The sequence below is a fragment of the Mustela nigripes genome, chromosome 14 (genome assembly GCF_022355385.1).
Source record: "Mustela nigripes isolate SB6536 chromosome 14, MUSNIG.SB6536, whole genome shotgun sequence".
In the NCBI taxonomy this organism is placed as follows: Eukaryota; Metazoa; Chordata; class Mammalia; order Carnivora; family Mustelidae; genus Mustela; species Mustela nigripes.
The window spans coordinates 84,491,587-84,509,342 of NC_081570.1; the positions used below are offsets into that span (position 1 = coordinate 84,491,587).

At 41.7% G+C, this 17,756-nt stretch overlaps 1 protein-coding gene across 1 annotated transcript in view; it reads right to left on the minus strand.

The window, feature by feature from the left end:
- PLPPR5 (phospholipid phosphatase related 5) overlaps positions 1 to 16,909 on the minus strand; it is a 118,723-nt gene extending 101,814 nt beyond the window's left edge. Inside the window, 4 exon segments of the mRNA XM_059375490.1 lie at positions 2,882 to 2,925; positions 12,803 to 12,828; positions 14,650 to 14,670; positions 16,384 to 16,909. Of these exon segments, the coding sequence (XP_059231473.1) occupies positions 2,882 to 2,925; positions 12,803 to 12,828; positions 14,650 to 14,670; positions 16,384 to 16,624 (332 nt within the window). The 5' untranslated portion in view covers positions 16,625 to 16,909.
- Between the last annotated feature and the right edge of the window lie 847 nt (positions 16,910 to 17,756).

The window sequence follows — 17,756 nt, forward strand, 5'->3', positions numbered from 1 at the left end:
TGCTAGGCTCCTACGGCATTTCAGTAGATATTCATTAATACATCAGACAGGAACTGAGAGCCTCCTAAATCTCAGGCACTCTCCTAGTCCTTGGACAAGTTTTTGAAATGTGAAGGTTATTTCTGCCTGAGCCTTGATCCTTAACTAGACTGTAAACCCACTGAGGTCAGGAGTGTGTTTATTATTTTCACACCGGTTGCCCTTGTCTTCATTCACTGCAAAGTAGTTTACAAACGACGGTTCGAAATACCAGGGACATGTTCTAACCTAAGCTCTGCCCCTGTTTTGGCTGCAAGACTGCGAGCAGATCTAATTTTCCTTGAGCCTAGGTTTTATCATCTCACTGTGATTATAATATCCATGTTGCATGATTATTGGGAGTCATTCTGTGAACAACAGAGCTTTACACAAATGTAAGGGGTCATGTTGTTATTACCAATGTCACATTATTATTAATGAATGCGTGAGTATCAGAATGAATGCTCTGCAGGTCACTTCTGCATTAGTAGCTGCAAGGTCCAAAGTTTGGTTCCGTACCAATGCTTTCTTAATTCCATTGCCCCTTATCTGTTTAGACTCCGCTCAGAATCTATTTCTGAGCTCTGATGGCTGTCTGCTGGGAAGGGTTCCTGGTCTTGGCTGCTGCGGATCCTAATGCGTGCTGCTGACTCCCAGGATCGTGGGCCTTGGGGCCTCATCTCACCACCCTGTTGTGTCCCTCAGCCCCTGCTTCCTCCTGGGTCTTGCCTGTTCTCACTAGCTCACCCTGCCTTACTTGAGTGCACCTTCATGATACCACATCACATCTTTGCTTCCTAAATATGGCCCTCTTCTGCCCTACTTCCCTGTCCCAGCTCCAGGCCACCATCTCTTCGGTCCCTGGGGCAGCACGCTCCTCTGGTGACCAAGTGACTCTCTATGAGAGCTACTTCCCAGAAGCCTGCCTGCCTGTCCAAGCTGCCCTCCTCGCCTTGGCCTTCTTGGTCCTAAATGTACCACCAGCCCCCGAGACCCTGTCATTAGACCCATGTCAGGTGCAAAGGCTCCTCATTTTCTGGGGGGAAAAATCACTCTAATCTTGTGGTATGCCTGAATCTCCCATATCTTTTTTCCGATGCTCAGCTTTTCCAGGCTTGACCAGTTTATATACTGCTAAAGCTTGGACTGCTTCAGCGCTTTATGGTTTGTTCTTAACCTGACTGCTTTTACATGCCTCCTTTGCAGGCTTTCATGTGTTTTCTCTTTCCAATTCCTTTAAGTTCTCCCTTGTAAGTGAACCAAGCCAAGACACTAGCATAGTCACACCATAAAATTTATGCAAATCCAATTAATCCAATCAAAGCGTGTTTGTATAAAAGCCTGTCTTATGTGCTCTTTAAAGTCACTTCCCATGAATGGAAATCTTAATTAGATGACTAAATTTAGAAGGATAGAGCATCTTGCAAAAAAACCAAGAACATTTAATCCTTAATACCATAAATAGGAAAATATGAATTTCATGTACCAAGAACAATACTGTTGGGTTTCACATATATTTCAGTCCGTGCTTTCTAAGAGAACTGGGATATCATGCCCTCAAATTTCTAGAGCAACATATAGATGTATATATTTCACTTTACCTTCCAATTTAAAATGAGATTAAAGATATTTACTACACAGGTGAGCACACCTGTTATGTAATTAGAAAATGCAAAACAGCAACAGTAACAAAAATATCTTGCCAATTTAAATTTTAATTGTATATATCAACATAAGCTTCCATATTTATTAATAATTGATATTTTAGCATTGTCCATGTTGCAAATAATGGTTGAAAATCATGTAATTTGTGTGTCAGAGTGTTTCAGAGGGTTATCTTCTTAATAACTATCTAATTAAAAGTATATTTCATAGTAGTATTTTTATTTTAAAGTAGGAAAATGTAAGCACTCTGGAACACACTTGGCAGCCAAGGCTGATATGATGACAATTTCCCTAGATTCTTTAAAAGTCTAAAACAATATTCTAGTGTTTTCCTTTTAGTTTACTAAATTAAAATCAGTCACAGGAACAGAATTACTTATAAGACAAGGAGATTTAGATGTCTGATTTTGCAGACAGAGATAGTGAGGCTAAGAGATTAGAAAGCGTATCAGAGGTTTACCTCTTCATGCTAGTAAGGGAATCCCCGCATATTATTATAATGTATTTTCTTTTTAAAGAGTTTATTTATTTATTTGACAGAGGGGGAATGCACACAAGCAGGCAGAGGAGCAGGCAGAGGAAGAGATAGTGGCAGGCTTCCAGTTGAACAGACAGCCTGAAATGGGGCTTGATCCTGACCTAAGCTGAAGCCAGACACTTAAACACCTGAGCCACCCCATAATGTATTTTCTACTTTGCATCCTTATGTTCTGAAGCTAATTACTTCTGTGCTACACACCTTCCTATGATAGACATTCTTAAAGTTCCTTCAACCTGGGAAGGCTTCTCCAGCCTAAATGACTCTATATGTATGCTCTTGCCTTTCCCTCACTGCTCTGACTGGGTAAGGTCCCCTCCTTTCAGAAATCTCTCTCATCATTCCTTCTACCTTCCTTCCCCAGGCTGGTTTTCAGGATTAGTACATTTTAACTCTTCATTGACACTGAACTTTGACTTCCCTAAGGACAGGGATCCTTTCTTCCATCTTTGAATATTTATTACATATACAAAGCTTTGTCCAGGGAGAATTCAGTAACTGTTTTGTAATGGATAAATGAAGGAATGAATTACTGAATACCACATCATTGTACTTCAAAGTGATTGCTAGCAGATTATTTCATTTGCTCCCATTGGATAAGGTGAGGAGCTAATTTGCACTGGGCTGATTTTTTGCTCTAACTTGGAAATTCTGAATCACAAGGAAAAGCAATCCATAAACAATAAAACCCTAATTTCGTTTTCCTGGTTCCTTCCGAAGTTAATTGAAGTTGTAAGTGATTTGCCTGCCCAAGCAGCATTAAATCTTTCTCTACTCATTAATGTCATTTTCTAAAGTACCACTAATTTTTATCACTCTCTATGGAAACAAACTCTTCTGGAAAATAGTTCCATGTATCGAGTCAAATGTTTCAACTCTTAATTTAGGATTACTAATGAAAATGTACAGAGTATGATTCAGAGATCTGAGTGACTATAAAGTCATGACTTACTTCATTTAGAAACTCTGCTAGCAAGGTGCCTGGGTGGCTCAGCGGGTTGGGGGTCCAACACTTGATTTCGGCTCAGGTCATGATCTCAGGGTCGTAATATCGAGTCCCTGCATAGAGCTCCATGTTGGGTTCTGTGTTCAGGTCAGAGTCCCTCTTGTCCCTCTTGTCTCTCTCCCTCTGCTCCTCTTCCTGCTAATGCACGCGCTCTCTCTCTCTCAAATAAATAAATAAATAAATAAATAAAATCTTTGGTGGGGGGTGGGGAGAAGAGAAAAGAAACTGTCAGCTAGTTGAATCCTACATCAGAAGATCAAAAAAAAGTTTTCTAACTTACTAAACAGACAAACTTCTGATGTAGAATGTACTGGATATTTGATTTACAAGACAGAATGGAAGATGTGCTCTTTAAATCCACCAATTCATTCTAAAAAAATAGGGGGGGAAGTATTGAAATACAGAATATGCTACACCTGATGAAGAAAGAGCATATGCTACAGAAGTGCTTACTGAGTGACAATTTAAAGTTTTAAAATTTTGTGCTATGGACAATTAAAGGCATGGGGGAAATAGTGGTTACAGAAATTAGTATATTTTAACTCTTCATTGACACTGAAAAATATGATGATGTTTAAGATCTTTAAAACAAAATGATAGGTGTTTGAAATAGTCTCCATTTGAAGTAAATATTTTGAACTATATTTTAGACAACTTTGATTAAATTAAAAAATGAATGTACATGGGGAAAATATCTGAAATCAGGGATGAGTAGTAGCATTAAGAATTGAGATTTGGAAAAATACTTTGGACATTATAACATAAGTATCTAGGAATGGTTCCCCCAAATAATTTTATTTCCTGCTTCTCCAATTGTATTCTCTTAAAATACATTAATGATTACGTACATCTACCATTGGAGGCACTGAATTAGCCATTATGTGTTGAGCAAGAGGCAAAGATATACCAGACAAATTTGCTGAATGTATAATCTTTTGATGGCCAAAATACTCATAATGTAATTAACCATAATACATAAATACGTAGTATACTATACTGCATATGTGACATACAGTGGAAGCATTTTAACAACCATCTGATTGCAAGACAGAAAATCCAATTAGAAGATGCTGCCCGGAGTTCTGCCTCAAGGACTGAAAACCCACATCAGTTTCAACCCGAAAGAAAATGCCACAGCCTCTCTGTGATCTCTACTGTGGTCATGGGAGGGAGACAGCGTACATGATCATGCAGCGGGTTGGGGTCAAAGAAAAGTTGAACCCCCTCCCTTTACAGAGGAGATAATCAACCACAAGAAGAATTTCTGGTGACCCCCAAGGCTAATGCATTAAAAAAAACAGTGTGCAGAACTTCTGACGTTTTTGCTAGGTGTGAAAGTACACTGGCAAGACATCATTCAGGGTCTGTGCCATGCCTTAAAAACAGCACATCCCAAGTGAGGTCAGACGTGAGAGCCAGAATGACAAAAGGGACCCAAATTCATGCCCTGTGAGCCTGAAAACTCTAAGTCTCAAAAAAATAAATTAAAATAAAAATTAAAAAAAATATAAAAAGAAGAAGAGTCAAAGAACTCAATTAACCTCGTGTATCGGTAAACCATCTAGGGTGCTCTATCTGGTTTCAAATGGTGAGAGGCCCGGAAGCAGACAAATCAGAGAGAGAGATTTTATTTCATTGCAAGGTAAAGCGTCCTGATAGTGACACTTGTTTCACAGACACAGAAAAGGCTCTCTGAGGAGCCATGAGTTAGTCAGTTTCTATCCTAGGTGGAGTTCAAACCCTTCCAAACCAGATCTCGAATGACACAGAGGCCTGAAAGCTACTGGATTTTCTCAAGGTCTCCAAGGCCGTAAGCAGCAGAGTAATAAGGAAAGCTCACTGCCTGTCAGGCCAGTAAGTCACCCTGTCTTTCCTTTCTTTCCATCTCCCTTCCATTCCCTTCGCTCGCCCCCTTCCCTCCCTCCCTGCTTCCTTTCTCCCTTCCTTCCTCTCCAACCTCTCTCTCCTCTTAATTTCAGATCTTCTTAAAACCTGTATATTCAAAATTTATTACCAATCCTATAAATAACACTCGCTGTTTCCATACAGTAATACATGATCGCGACCGTTCCTTTTATTTGGTTTCGCTGTCTCTCCAGCTCCCCATCCCACACCAGCAACTCCGATTTTATAGAAAGTATATAAGAGGACAGACTATTATTCAAAAAGGATTTTTAAAGGCAAGGTAGACCACCATTGACTGTAAGCATCAGAGGAGGAGTTACAAAAGAGGTGGGATTGCAGTTGCCCCAAGTAAAGGCTGGAAAGTATTTAAACAGATGGAAATGAGGAGTCGGGAAAATAATATAAAGCACAGCATAGCAGAGAACTGATTTCTCAAGTCACTGCTCTTTTGCAGAAAATGGCGCTATAGGATTGGACCAAAAATTTCTACAATCATCTTAAGAGTATTCCTAAGTCCCTTAAAAAAAAAAAGGAAAAAAAAAAAAAAAAAAAAAAAAAAAAGACTTCAGGGGCACCTGGGTAGCTCAATGGGTTAAGACTCTGCCTTTAGCTCAGGTCATGATCTCAGGGTCCTGGGATCAAGCCCCGCATCGGGCTCTCTGCTCTGCGGGGAGCCTGCTTCTCCGTCTCTCTCTGCCTGCCTCTCTGCCTACTTGTGATCTCTCTCTGTCAAATAAATAAATAAAACCTTAAAAAATAAAGACTTCAAAATATACAAATATATAAATGTCTATGCTTTTCCTTGACACATGCACACATACATCACTGAGTATTTCTTCTTCCATGCCTCTAACTAGTTGCCACACTTAACATAATGACTCTGCTGTGGGTGCAGTATATATGCTAATGTTAATTATATATAGTGTTTCAATTATATTATAATGTGTTATGTTAATATCCTGCTATAAGAATTTGGAATCTGTGCATCAAAAATGGGTAGGTTTTAGTTACCTCTACTTGTGGCAAGTTTCAAATGTAGTTTTACTTTCTTTCTGAAAAGAAAGATTTGACATTATAAGCATAAAAGACATCTAGAACCAAACTGAGAATTAAATGTTCTTTTTCCTTATTTGCCACTACCTCTTCACTATCACGGACAGTGCCCATTGTAAATACAATATTCAGTGAAATCTTTTGGTCAACAGTGAAAAAGCTACCATAATAATCATATACTCTTTGCCTCTCTCTCCCAACTAATACTGCTATGTGGAACAGTTCCTTACAGATGGCCTTAGCCCCAGCAAGAGATGGCAAAAATTTTTGTAAGGGAACAAACACCATCCCTGTGTTAAAAGCACGTATCTGCCATTCTGCCAAGGTATGTCAACTTTCTTGCTGTGGGGTTATCGGTTACTTGTTTCATCCTTTTGTGCCTCAGTGTCCTCATCTGTAAATTGAGAGAACAGTTGTGTCTATCTCCAGTGATGGGAGGATTCGGTTGATTAATATGTGAAAATACGTACTGCAATGCCTGATATGTACTCAGTGCCCACATACGACAGCTGTTTGTGTCATTCCTCATTAGTTGCCTGGCCTTGGCCAAGTTACTTAATCTCTCTGGCCATTCATTTGAAAATCAAGAAATGAAACTAAATGATTTTTAAGGCTGCTTTCATGACCAACAAATCCCAGCTACAAAGAAGCATCTTCTTGACACTGGATTCACAAATCTTTTCCAAAAATTGGATGGCAGCAAAGGCCTGATAGTGTGGCTTGGAGAAAGTGTCTACTGGATTGCTATATCTGTATTCTAGACTTAGCCCCAGGAGAAATAAAAAGGGGACCCCAAATAATCATGTGATTAGGAACTAGAGGGAAGAGGAAACAAAGATCTTTCTGTGAAAGACCAAAAGTGTTGTCACATAGTTTTGACTAAGTCTCTTCATTCAGTTTAGTAACTGAGCGAACCCAACACTTCAAAGGCACATGTGAAGGAAGAGGTCACTGTCACCAAGCCAATGATATTATTTTGTTTTTTAACTGGAAATTTCAAGGATTCATTTTGAACTACAAGATGAGGCTCCAGGTGCGCTATATCTATCCAAGACTGCTCAATTTTGGTGTCTGTGAAAACTTGGCATTCTGCTTTGATGAGATCTCCGGAAATATAAGATGCTTCTCAGTGTGAAAAGTGCTTCTGTGCACCCCAGTGTGAGAAAAAGCTAAATCTGAAATCTCAATAAAAAATCTTGATAGAAAAGTACAGTCTTTGCTGGAGCTATTGAAAGCACTCTAAAAAAAAGGGGATCATCACACAAGAAACACAATACACAATTTACTCAGAATAGAGGTTCTGGTTCTATCAACACAGATACTGTTTCCCTTAGACAGGAAGTGCCATAAGTTATTTTGGTAGTACGTAGATATGACAGGACTACATTTGTATTTAGCTGACCTATGATTTCATAAGTCTTTTGTTTCATGATGCTGCTCTGAAAGATTTGAAGAAGGGAAAGATGAGTTTAATCCTAGTTTTGGAATTTGCAGCAAGTCAAGTAAGCCCTTTGGGCCTTATTTTCAAGGTATGCTACACATGGGAGGTGCTCACTGCATATTTATTTGTTTGGGAAAAGGAACGAGGAAGGCAGGGAGGCAGAAAGTCCTGGGAAGTCACTAGCATTTTATCAGGAAAAGCCTGATCCAAAGAGGGTGCTACAAGTCTTTTTGCTACCTGTATGTTAATTAATAACTGACTTAATTAGCATTATGGATATAAAAATAATTATTGATGAAAGTAATGACTTAATTAGCATGATGAATGCTAAAAATAGAATCTTTATCTGTGAAATTAAATATTTTCAGTCTATGTGAATTAATTAAAAAGTAGTTTGGAGATACTTTCCATCCTTGAATGAATAAACAAACCGTTAAGACTCCAGTGAGGTCTGTAACCTATACCCCAATCGCTTATTCTCAAAGGATCTTAGGTCCAGACATTGGTTTAGAAGGAGTTCTGTAAGGAACATAGTGCAAAGGTACAGAATCCCACCTTGTCTGTGATGAACCTTTCATAAACTTAAAACACTTCAAAGGATAAAGAGCTGCCAGTTCACTAAGCTTATAGAACAGGGCATATGGCCTTTTTTTTTTTTTAACCTGTTTTAATAAATGGTTATTAAGTAACTGCATGCTTATCAGAATTTGGTCATTATAATCTTGTCATCACAAACTTAGTTGGTGCCTAGATAACTTATCTACCTAAAATAACTGAAGAGTTGGGTATGATGAAATCAGCTTTAGTCAGATTACATCACCCTGACTTTGAGATGCTCAAGTCTAGTGATGGAAAGAGGAATAAAAATAAATACAACATAAAGCACAATATTGTGGTATTAAAACAATACCACAATTTGTCAAAGAGGCTAAAGAGTCATAGAGGAGAATGTGGGAGTCCAAGAGATTTCTTCAGAGGAATTGGTGCTAAATCTAAACAAATATGGCAGAATGTTCTAGAAAGTTGGGGTGTTTTGGGGAGGGAGAGATTGATGGGGGCGCATTATAGAGGTTAGAAGCAAGGGAGATAAAAATTAATTCGTATAAGAAATTCCAAGTTTACTCCAGACCATATATATATACATACATGTATGTACACTGCACACACACACACACACACACACACATGCACACATCCACTCAAACTTTCACTCACTGAGAAATGCCCACCAAAAGACTACCTTTATGGTTCTCAATGCACATAGTCTGGAAAAAAATCTTTCATATTCTGTTTTTTACAACAACAACAACAAAATGGTGGTTTTACTGACAGTGATTTTCAAACTACATCTGTCATAATATGACTAAAAAAATAACCAGTCTGCTGAGTGAAAACTGGCATTCTCAGAAATAGTTTAAATAGTACTGAATATAGAACTCCATTTCACATATTTTAAAATATCTTCCATCTAAATGATATTTTTATGATTTTCCAAAGTCTGTTAAGAGGATCCTCCTAATTATCCATGAAGTTCTCTGAGAACAGAACTTGCCTCTCAACTTGATGAATGGGAATGTTGAGCTGTTCTATTGCACATTCCACTGGTTCTTAAAAGCCAATGAAGTTTTGTCTTTGAACATCCCCTTGTTATGTCTGTTGTAACTGAACCTACACATTAACAAATATGTGGGTACTGTAAACATCACATTGATATGTAATCAATATGCTTTAAGTCACTTCTGTCTTCTAAGAATGTCACCATTTATGTTGGGAATTGAATTAGTGGGAATCTGCATGCAGCCAACAGAACACTGGACTTGAAGTAATAGATTCAGATCCTAGATGTGTCACTTACCAGCTTGAGCGAACTGCAAAAGCTCCCTAGATGAGTTACTGCATATACTATATAAAAGGGTTAGAGTGAAAAGTTAATGGTTTGTCTCATTCATTCCACAGAACTAACTACATACACCTGGTGTCATTTTGCTGTGCACTATCAATAAATATTATTGGCATTTATGCCAAAAGAGCGGCTATCAGTTATCGAATTCTTGATGCATGCTAATATTAATTCTTATAAGGTATCATATTAAGTATCATTACCTCAAACTTACATACAAGAAAACGAAGGTCTGCAGCTATAACTTCATGCATAATGTCTGTACTCTTGAAGGGCGGTGAATATGCCTTACTCATTAGACAAATTCAAGCAATAGCACTGTACCTAGTACATAGTAGATGCATTATCATCATTTAAAACTTATACAAATAATGTCTCTTTGGGACAATGCAAATTTTAAAATTAAATTAATATGATGCAATGCATAAGTAACATGGTATAATTGCTCCTTGGAAACATAACTTTGTTTCAAACTATACAAATGAGTGGGATGTAGTCACGCCATGAGCGGTCATAACCATCTCCAATGACCGGTTGGATATATAACCCACATAATCTGCTTGCATTATTTTTCTTCATATTGTCTCCAAAGTATATTCTACCTATTTGATTATCACAACAACTCTGAAAAGTAGAAGAAGTCCGTCCACATTTTTTCAGATAAGGTAACTGGCTCAGAAAAGCCGCAGGGATAACCCAGTGATGGGGGTTGGAGGGGACAAAGAAGACAGAAAGATAAAAAGAGAAAGGGATGGGGAGGACGACAGGCAGAGGAAGAAGGGAAGAGAGAGAAGGAGAAGCAGAGGAACACTAGCTGGTTTTCAGACCAGCCCCTGCTTTCCCCTCAGCATCAGCATCTCCTTACCAGTATGCAAAGTAGAGGGGATCTTTGGAAAAAGACAGACAAAAAGAAATGCAGGGAGGGAGGGAAAATATGAATGAGTGGATATGAATGAGACTAAGTGAAGCAAGGTCTTAAGAGACATAAGGACAGAGTGTGGTTCTAACTTTTAGAGAATCTTGGATATCTGTGACAACCCAATAAAGCTATGGAAGCTCTTACTAGAAAAACGTGTGCATGTGTGTGCGTAAGTATGTGTGTGTGTGTGCATATGTATGTATACATATATATAGTATCAATACACACCCCCAATTTAGTGCTAGGTCCCATTTTAAGGAACATGCCTTAGAAAAAGAGGCCCCTCACTGTAGTGTGCAGGTCTAGAACCAGAGGGTGGGTCCACACTGATGCAGCTCCCCGCAGTGCTGTGTCAGTGTATGCTACAGAGATAAGAACCATGACTTCCCATCAGAATAACAGAAATATCTCTGAATCCCTTCTGCTGCCACCCACCTCTCCACCACATTTCAAGCTTAACAGGAAACAAAACAGTCTCTACACCACACATTGAAACCATTATCTACACTGGAGCACGAAGCTTCTGATAAAAACCAGAAAAACTGAACTGGAGGATAAAAGATTTGAGAAACTTTGGGCTCCTCTGGTACTGAATAGCTATGACCGAAAAAATCTCTAAAGATCCCCTGAACAGGTTAGGATCAAGGTATAGAGAACTAGAGGCACAGGCTTTGATGATTCTAGCACCGTCGATGTGGGACTCCTGCTTGGCACCTCAACCTCTTCACATCCAAATTTCCTTCAGAAGCTGAAGGTAAAAGTTAATTAATGGATTTAAATAATTTAATACAACTCTGACACGCAGCCTCACTAAATATCATATTTCTCATCTATAAGTGCATTTAATGATAGCACGGACGCTTAAAGAAAGAAACACCATAGTGCGTATTCAATGAAGTAATGCTCTAAATATATCTAACACAGTGTTTGCTGCATAGGAAATACTAGCTAGTGTCAGTCTCCTTGAAAAAATAAGAGGCATCATCAGAGGTTAAGAATCATTGATGTGATGCCAATAACAGAGTTCCGATTTTCGCTCTTCTTGCCATTCAGAGTACCCAATTTTTGTGGTTGCATGGATTGACCTAGGTGGTCTCTGTCCACCTCCAATATTTTATCAGCCCTGGAAGTCACTGACAAATGCACTTTGCTAGGTGCCTAAAGAGATTAACTTGATTAATCATCCCAACCTGGGGAGGACTAAGAATGGCTAACACCTATTTAGCTGGGCACTCCTCTGACACATATGGGAACCCATCTCCTACTCATAATAATCCTGTGAGACCAACACTCCTATTATCTCCCTATTACAGTGGAAGAAACTAAAGCATTGAAAGACTGGCTCAGGTTCCCACAGTGGGGAAGTGGCAGATCTAGGCTTTCAAACCCAAGCAGTCTGACTCCAGAGTCTTAAACTAGAGGTTAAGTCTTAACCTAGAGGTTAAGAGGTAGGCATTTTTATCTCCAGTTTAGGAATAAGAAAATGTTGCCCAAGGTCCCACGTAGAATGAGTGAGAGAAATGCGGACAAGCATCCGGGCTGGTCTGACACCCATGTCTGTGCTTCTCACCATGCCACAGGTACGTGTCCCAGGAGTAGAAACAGAAGTGAGCGCTAAAGATGAGTTCACAGAAGAAGAGGTCTATGGGGAAGATTCAGGCACATTGATCTAACAAGATGGAGCTCTAGACACGAGATGACTTTCTGTCATCATCTACCTCTGCCACATTTAGTGACCCCACCCCTTTGGGACAGCAGCAGTAGCACTTGCATCCCTGAGTCTCAGAGTCCAGAGGGAGTTTCTGGAGGAGACAGACATAAAGAATCAGACATGTTCCCTAACATTCAAATCTGCCTGGCTCACTGCTGTTTTTTTCTCTGCCTTGGTTCTGGCTCTATGAAGATGAATGTTCTAGGTCTGGTCTCCTTCAAATCACCTGTATTGCTTAATGATCTAATGAACAATAACTACTCATGGCCACTGTATCCAAATTTGGGGCGTAGGAAACATTGTCATCACCAGTTCTTTTAATCAGTGAAAAATCAAAGATCACTAATTAAATGTATACCTATAAATTATGTATGTGGTCTTTGGCAAATGTTACACAGATCACACCGACCAGCCCGTTTTTCAAGACAACAAATAATATTGTCTTTATAAATGAGCCCAAGTTACGGTCATTTTCTGAAAACACAATTAAAGTACAAAATAAACTTGAAATAGTGGGAAACAGACAATTTCCCACTACAAAATAGACTTGAGGATAAAGAGTTTAAAATTCTTATATAGGTATTTTAATAATAGAAGAGCCCTATGCTACTGTCCCCAAAATGTCCTCAAACACCACCCACCAGACAATGTCCCTAGTCAGTTCCCAACAAACTGAGAAAAACTTTCAGCCTGGCATTCCAGGATTCATCAGTGAGACCCACGTCTTCCTCTTCAGCAGGATACCCTCTTTGGTCCCCACACTCCACTCTTAGAAACAAGACAAACCACTTGCTGTTTCAAGAATACAGCCTGCATTTTCTGCTACCAAGTGGCTTTCCATGTAGCTGCTTCTATTATGTCCTGATTCAAACTCCATTCCAGCCTCTTCTTCAAGTCACATCTCAAATGCCACCATTTTCTTCATGAAGCCTTTCTTTACCCCTCCCAAATAAAAATGAGCTTGTCCCCTTCTGAACCACCAGAGGTCTTTGTGGCATGTGTGTGTGTATGTGTGTGTGTGTGTGTATGTGTGTGTCTGTGTCTGTGTCTGTCGGTACACACACTTCTATTATGACCTTAGCATATTTACTTCATTTTCCAAATTAGGCTGTAATGCCTCAGGAATTTGGTTTATTCCTGACGTTTCCTTTATAACTTTACATTTTTTCCTTAATATTTTTTCCTTTATATACTCTGATGTCATGCTTGCAAAACAGGAATTCAATAAACATTTACTGAATTATCATTTCATTAGTAATGCTAATGATTTACTGCTCTCTTATCTCTTATGGAGTATCCACTATGGGCCAAGGATGACATTTATGTATTATATCTAATTGAATAGTCAAAATCCTGTGACTTGGGAAATTGAGGCTTAACAAGCTTAAATAAGTTGTTCAAGGTTACACAGCAAGTAGAGTTCCCAACTGTTAACATAGCAGCAGGATGTACTTTGGATCTGAATCCAAATTTGTTAGATTCCAGACCTGGGATCCAAATCAATACTACATAAAAGTGATAACACTGAAAAGATAGATTGCTTTTGATTTTTAGATAAATGAATTTAGCAAGTATGAAACAAAACCACAGCTTGTGATAGTGCAGAGAGCTAGTTTTCAGATTAATCTAAAGACTTAAAAATGACTTTGAAGGTTAAAAAATATACCACATGAAGAACCTTTATCACTACAGTCCAAGAAATATAAGAGATGGGGGGAAGAGACTGAGGCATTTATTTAGAAGAATGACTTATCAGTGAACTGCATTTGTACATTATAATAGAAAAGGCTCTAGCCTGGGAATTTGACAAAGTAGGGTTAAAATCCTGAGTATAACATTTTTAGCCCTAGACCTTGGGCAAGTTACTTTATTTTTGTAAACCTCAGTTTTTGCAAATATTAGGTGACAGTAATAACAACTGCCTTCATAGATAATGCAAATGTTAGATGAGTGTAAGGTATAGAACTCAACAAATGATGGGCATTACTAGTGTTATTATTACTAATAATATCATTTTCATGCAAAGTGGCTGTGCTGAGCCAGTGTTCTTGAGAGGAATGGAAAGGCAGGGCTACCATTACTGTTCCCAGTCTCTCCCATTGTAAAAACAGAAGGAGAAACAAGGACAAGTGAGCAACACAGTGAGCCTCTAAAATCCAACACTTCCTTCTCTTCAGATGGACTCCCCACCCCAATTCTTTTCTTGCAACTAAAGAACTGAAAGTCAAAACATGGAAAGCAAGTCAGATCCACCCCTTAAAAACCCCTCAGTTTTTATTCTAGATGCCCTCATCCTCTCTCAGAGCACGTTCTTCGTTAGTAGTAGAAGTAGCACCGCATGTGGCATCAGTCCCATGGGCATACAAACACCACACCCACCATTTTCATTTTCAGGTGTTTCCATTTTATTATCTGATCCTCACTGTCCTTAAATGTTATCTGGAGGGGAATGCTCTGGAGAATAAATGCAGTTATGGCTCGTGTGCCCAGCACACAGTAGGCACTCAATAACGACTGTTTCCCTTTCTCCTCCTAGCTTTCTCCTAAGTGGGAAATAATCAACTATAATAATCAATAATAGTCAATATTAGGGCCAATATATTCTCATCTCTAACTGGTACCTGCCACCACCGATGGATGGTTAGGATCTAACGGGTGCTACCTCATTTAAATAAGACACAGAATGGTAATTACCAAGGGACAGGTTATAGACATTATTGGTTATGGGTGTAACCAAACCAGTGATCTGAAAGTGACAGGCCTTTTTCTTTAAAAAAAAGAAAAAAAAAATCCCCCAGCTATTCAGTCTCCCAGAAAACATGTGCCGGAAAACCCAACACCTGCAGAAAGGGAAAAGCATTCCCTAAAATGACTAAATTTTCTTTCCTCTTTCAGCTTTTCAAATGGGAGAGAGAAAACACAAACACAAAGGTGAATTTTTTATCAAACTGCAATATTAAAAACAAAACAAAACAAAACATTTTCTAGTGCAAGTTCTAACACTTTTCAAACCAGTGCACTGGAGCTGAATTCAAAGTCAACTGTCATGGTACCTGTGATCAACAAAGTTACTTTGAAGTTATCAGAAGTTCCTTGTTGGAATTCCATTACGTGTGTTAGGAACTCCTCATTATTTGGAAAAATATGAAATCACTTCCCCTAAAATCAAAGTAAACATGAATATCCAAATCCAGCAGATACCACTGGTATTCTCAACATTCGTTTGTTAAAATTTACACATTCAACCACTAAAATAAAACTTCCTTTTCCCTTTCCTCTTCATTTCCCAATTTCCTATTTGTTATCTGTTGAGTGTTGAAAGAGAGAGAAGCCTTACCACTTCTCCAATACTATGGCAATAACAGAAGAATCATAATGTTTTCTGAAGAAACACCACCAATTTTCCTACCAGTAACTTTGCACCGAATTCACACATGTCAATTATTACATGATTGCTATCATAATAATTACATATGTATATCCGTATGTACATGTGTGCGTGTGTCTGTACACACACACACACACACACACACAGTCCATAAACCCACAAGGCATTCTAAGCGAAGCTATCAGAGGGAAGGACTTAAGCTGCCCAGAGAGTGGAGCAGCCTTTAAATGAATCATTTGGGCAAGCCCCTGCTTTTCAGCAAGCACTGCTGTTGCAGCCTCTTCCTTTAGCAGTTTTCAAAATTCTTTTTCAGATATGTGTTCCCTGGTCAGCTTAGTCCCACTGGCACTTTCATCCGAAAGGGCCAGCGGTGGTAAAACGGGCGTACGCGCCCAGACTTCCACACCCCAGCGACTGCTGCCCTCTCCTCCTCGCCGGCCCGCGGCTGCTCAGCTTCCAGGCGCAATCCGAGAGCCGGCGGCCAGCGGTGCCAGGCCACCGAGCGGATGAAGTAAAAATTCATCCGAGGGCTCACCCCCTCCGCGGCCCCGACCCCCGCCCGTCACCTCCCACAGCCCGCATCCCTCCCATCCTCCTCCCCGTCGCCCTAACGCCGCAGGCACCGCAGGGGGTGCGGGGGTGGCGTGTGGGGAGAGATGCGGGCTTCCTTCGCATCCACCCCTGACGCGCCCTAGAAGAATGTCCTCTGGGGAAGGGGCTGCCCACAACTTGGAGGAACTTAGAAGGCAAAGCTGCCGCGCCCGACCCTCCGCGGGGCCTCCACCCTGAAGGTGAGGGCCGACCAAAGCGAGTCCGACGCGAGGGCGGGCACCCCGGACTTACCACGAGCACGGGGACCCCGGCGGCCAGCGAGTAGAGGAGCACGGGGGGCACGGCGCTGCTGTCCTCCGGGCCCGGGTAGGGCTTGCGGTAGGCGCTGTCGTGGCAGAAGAAGCCCTGCACGTTCACGGTGAACGTGTCGGTGTACTCGAAGTAGTACGCCAGCATCACCGTCCCTGCCATGATCACCATCTGGAAATAGAGCATGCTGCTGGTGAGCGCGGCGGGCAGCAGGGGCATGCACGCCTCCCGGGCCGGGCCGAGCCGAGCGGGCGGCGGACGCGGCGGGCCCCCTCCCGGGTCCGCCGAGGCAGCCACCGGGGGCGCGTCGGCGGGGGCGGCGGGACGACGAGGCGCGGGAGGAGGGATGGAGTCGCTGGAGGAAGAGGCGGAGGCAGGTCCGGGTTTCGAGGCGCCAGCAGGCTGCAGAGGAGGCGGCTACCCCCAGACGAGCCCCCGCTCCCCTCCCCGCCCCCCGCCCGCCGCAAGCGCCGCCCGCCCGGGCGCGGGGTCGCGCGGGAGGGCGGGGAGTCCCGGGGGACCGGCAGCGGCCGCAGCACCCAGCGGGAGACCGTTCGCGTTGCACCAGCGCCTGGTGAAGCCCCTGGGGCCCGCCCGAAGGAGGCAGCGTCGGCGGACCGGGCGGCAGTAGCCGGGACCGCGGCACCTGTGCCCCTCGGAGGGCAGACGCAGTGGAGCTGGAGAAGCTCCTCGCGGGGGTAAAAACCGAGAAAAGGCGGGGAGGTGGGGGGAGGGGAAGCAGCAGAGAAGGAGCTTCTAGAAACTCCTTTTTGAGGCAGCAGCTGGGCTGTTTAAGAAACCCGCACAACGCCTGGGAAAATGGTGCGTGGACGCGTCTTCGGAGCGCAAACCCCACCGAAGCTCAAAGTGCGGGATGCCGCGCTGCGAGTTTCAGCCGGCGCTCCCTTGGATTCCTTAACCCCGCGCAGGACCCGCGCCAAGCGGTGGTTTCTAGGCACTGTTAGAAAAATCATCTCAGAGCATTTCAGATTCAGAGTTTCTCTTGCCTCCCCGCTAGCTTCCTAGGGCTTTGTATGTAGAAACACAACCATAGTTCAGTAGCTCCAGAAGCATCATCTTTTGTACAACGGCCCCTTCCTCTGTCCTGTATTCTCCGCTTGCTCAGCTTCAGTCAGTCTCCCTTTATTAGCTGCTTGTGAGAGGAAGCACTGCAGATTCCTGGGACCCAGCGTTGCCTGCCACCAGGGAAGGGAAAAGGGCTGTTTGCCTCCTCTCGCTATTCCCCGAGTTCTGGGGAATTGCTGGGATTCCCCCAGGTCAGGTGAAAGGAGAGGGAAACCAGCGTGGGCACATACCACATGCGTACGAAGCACAACCATACATGGACATA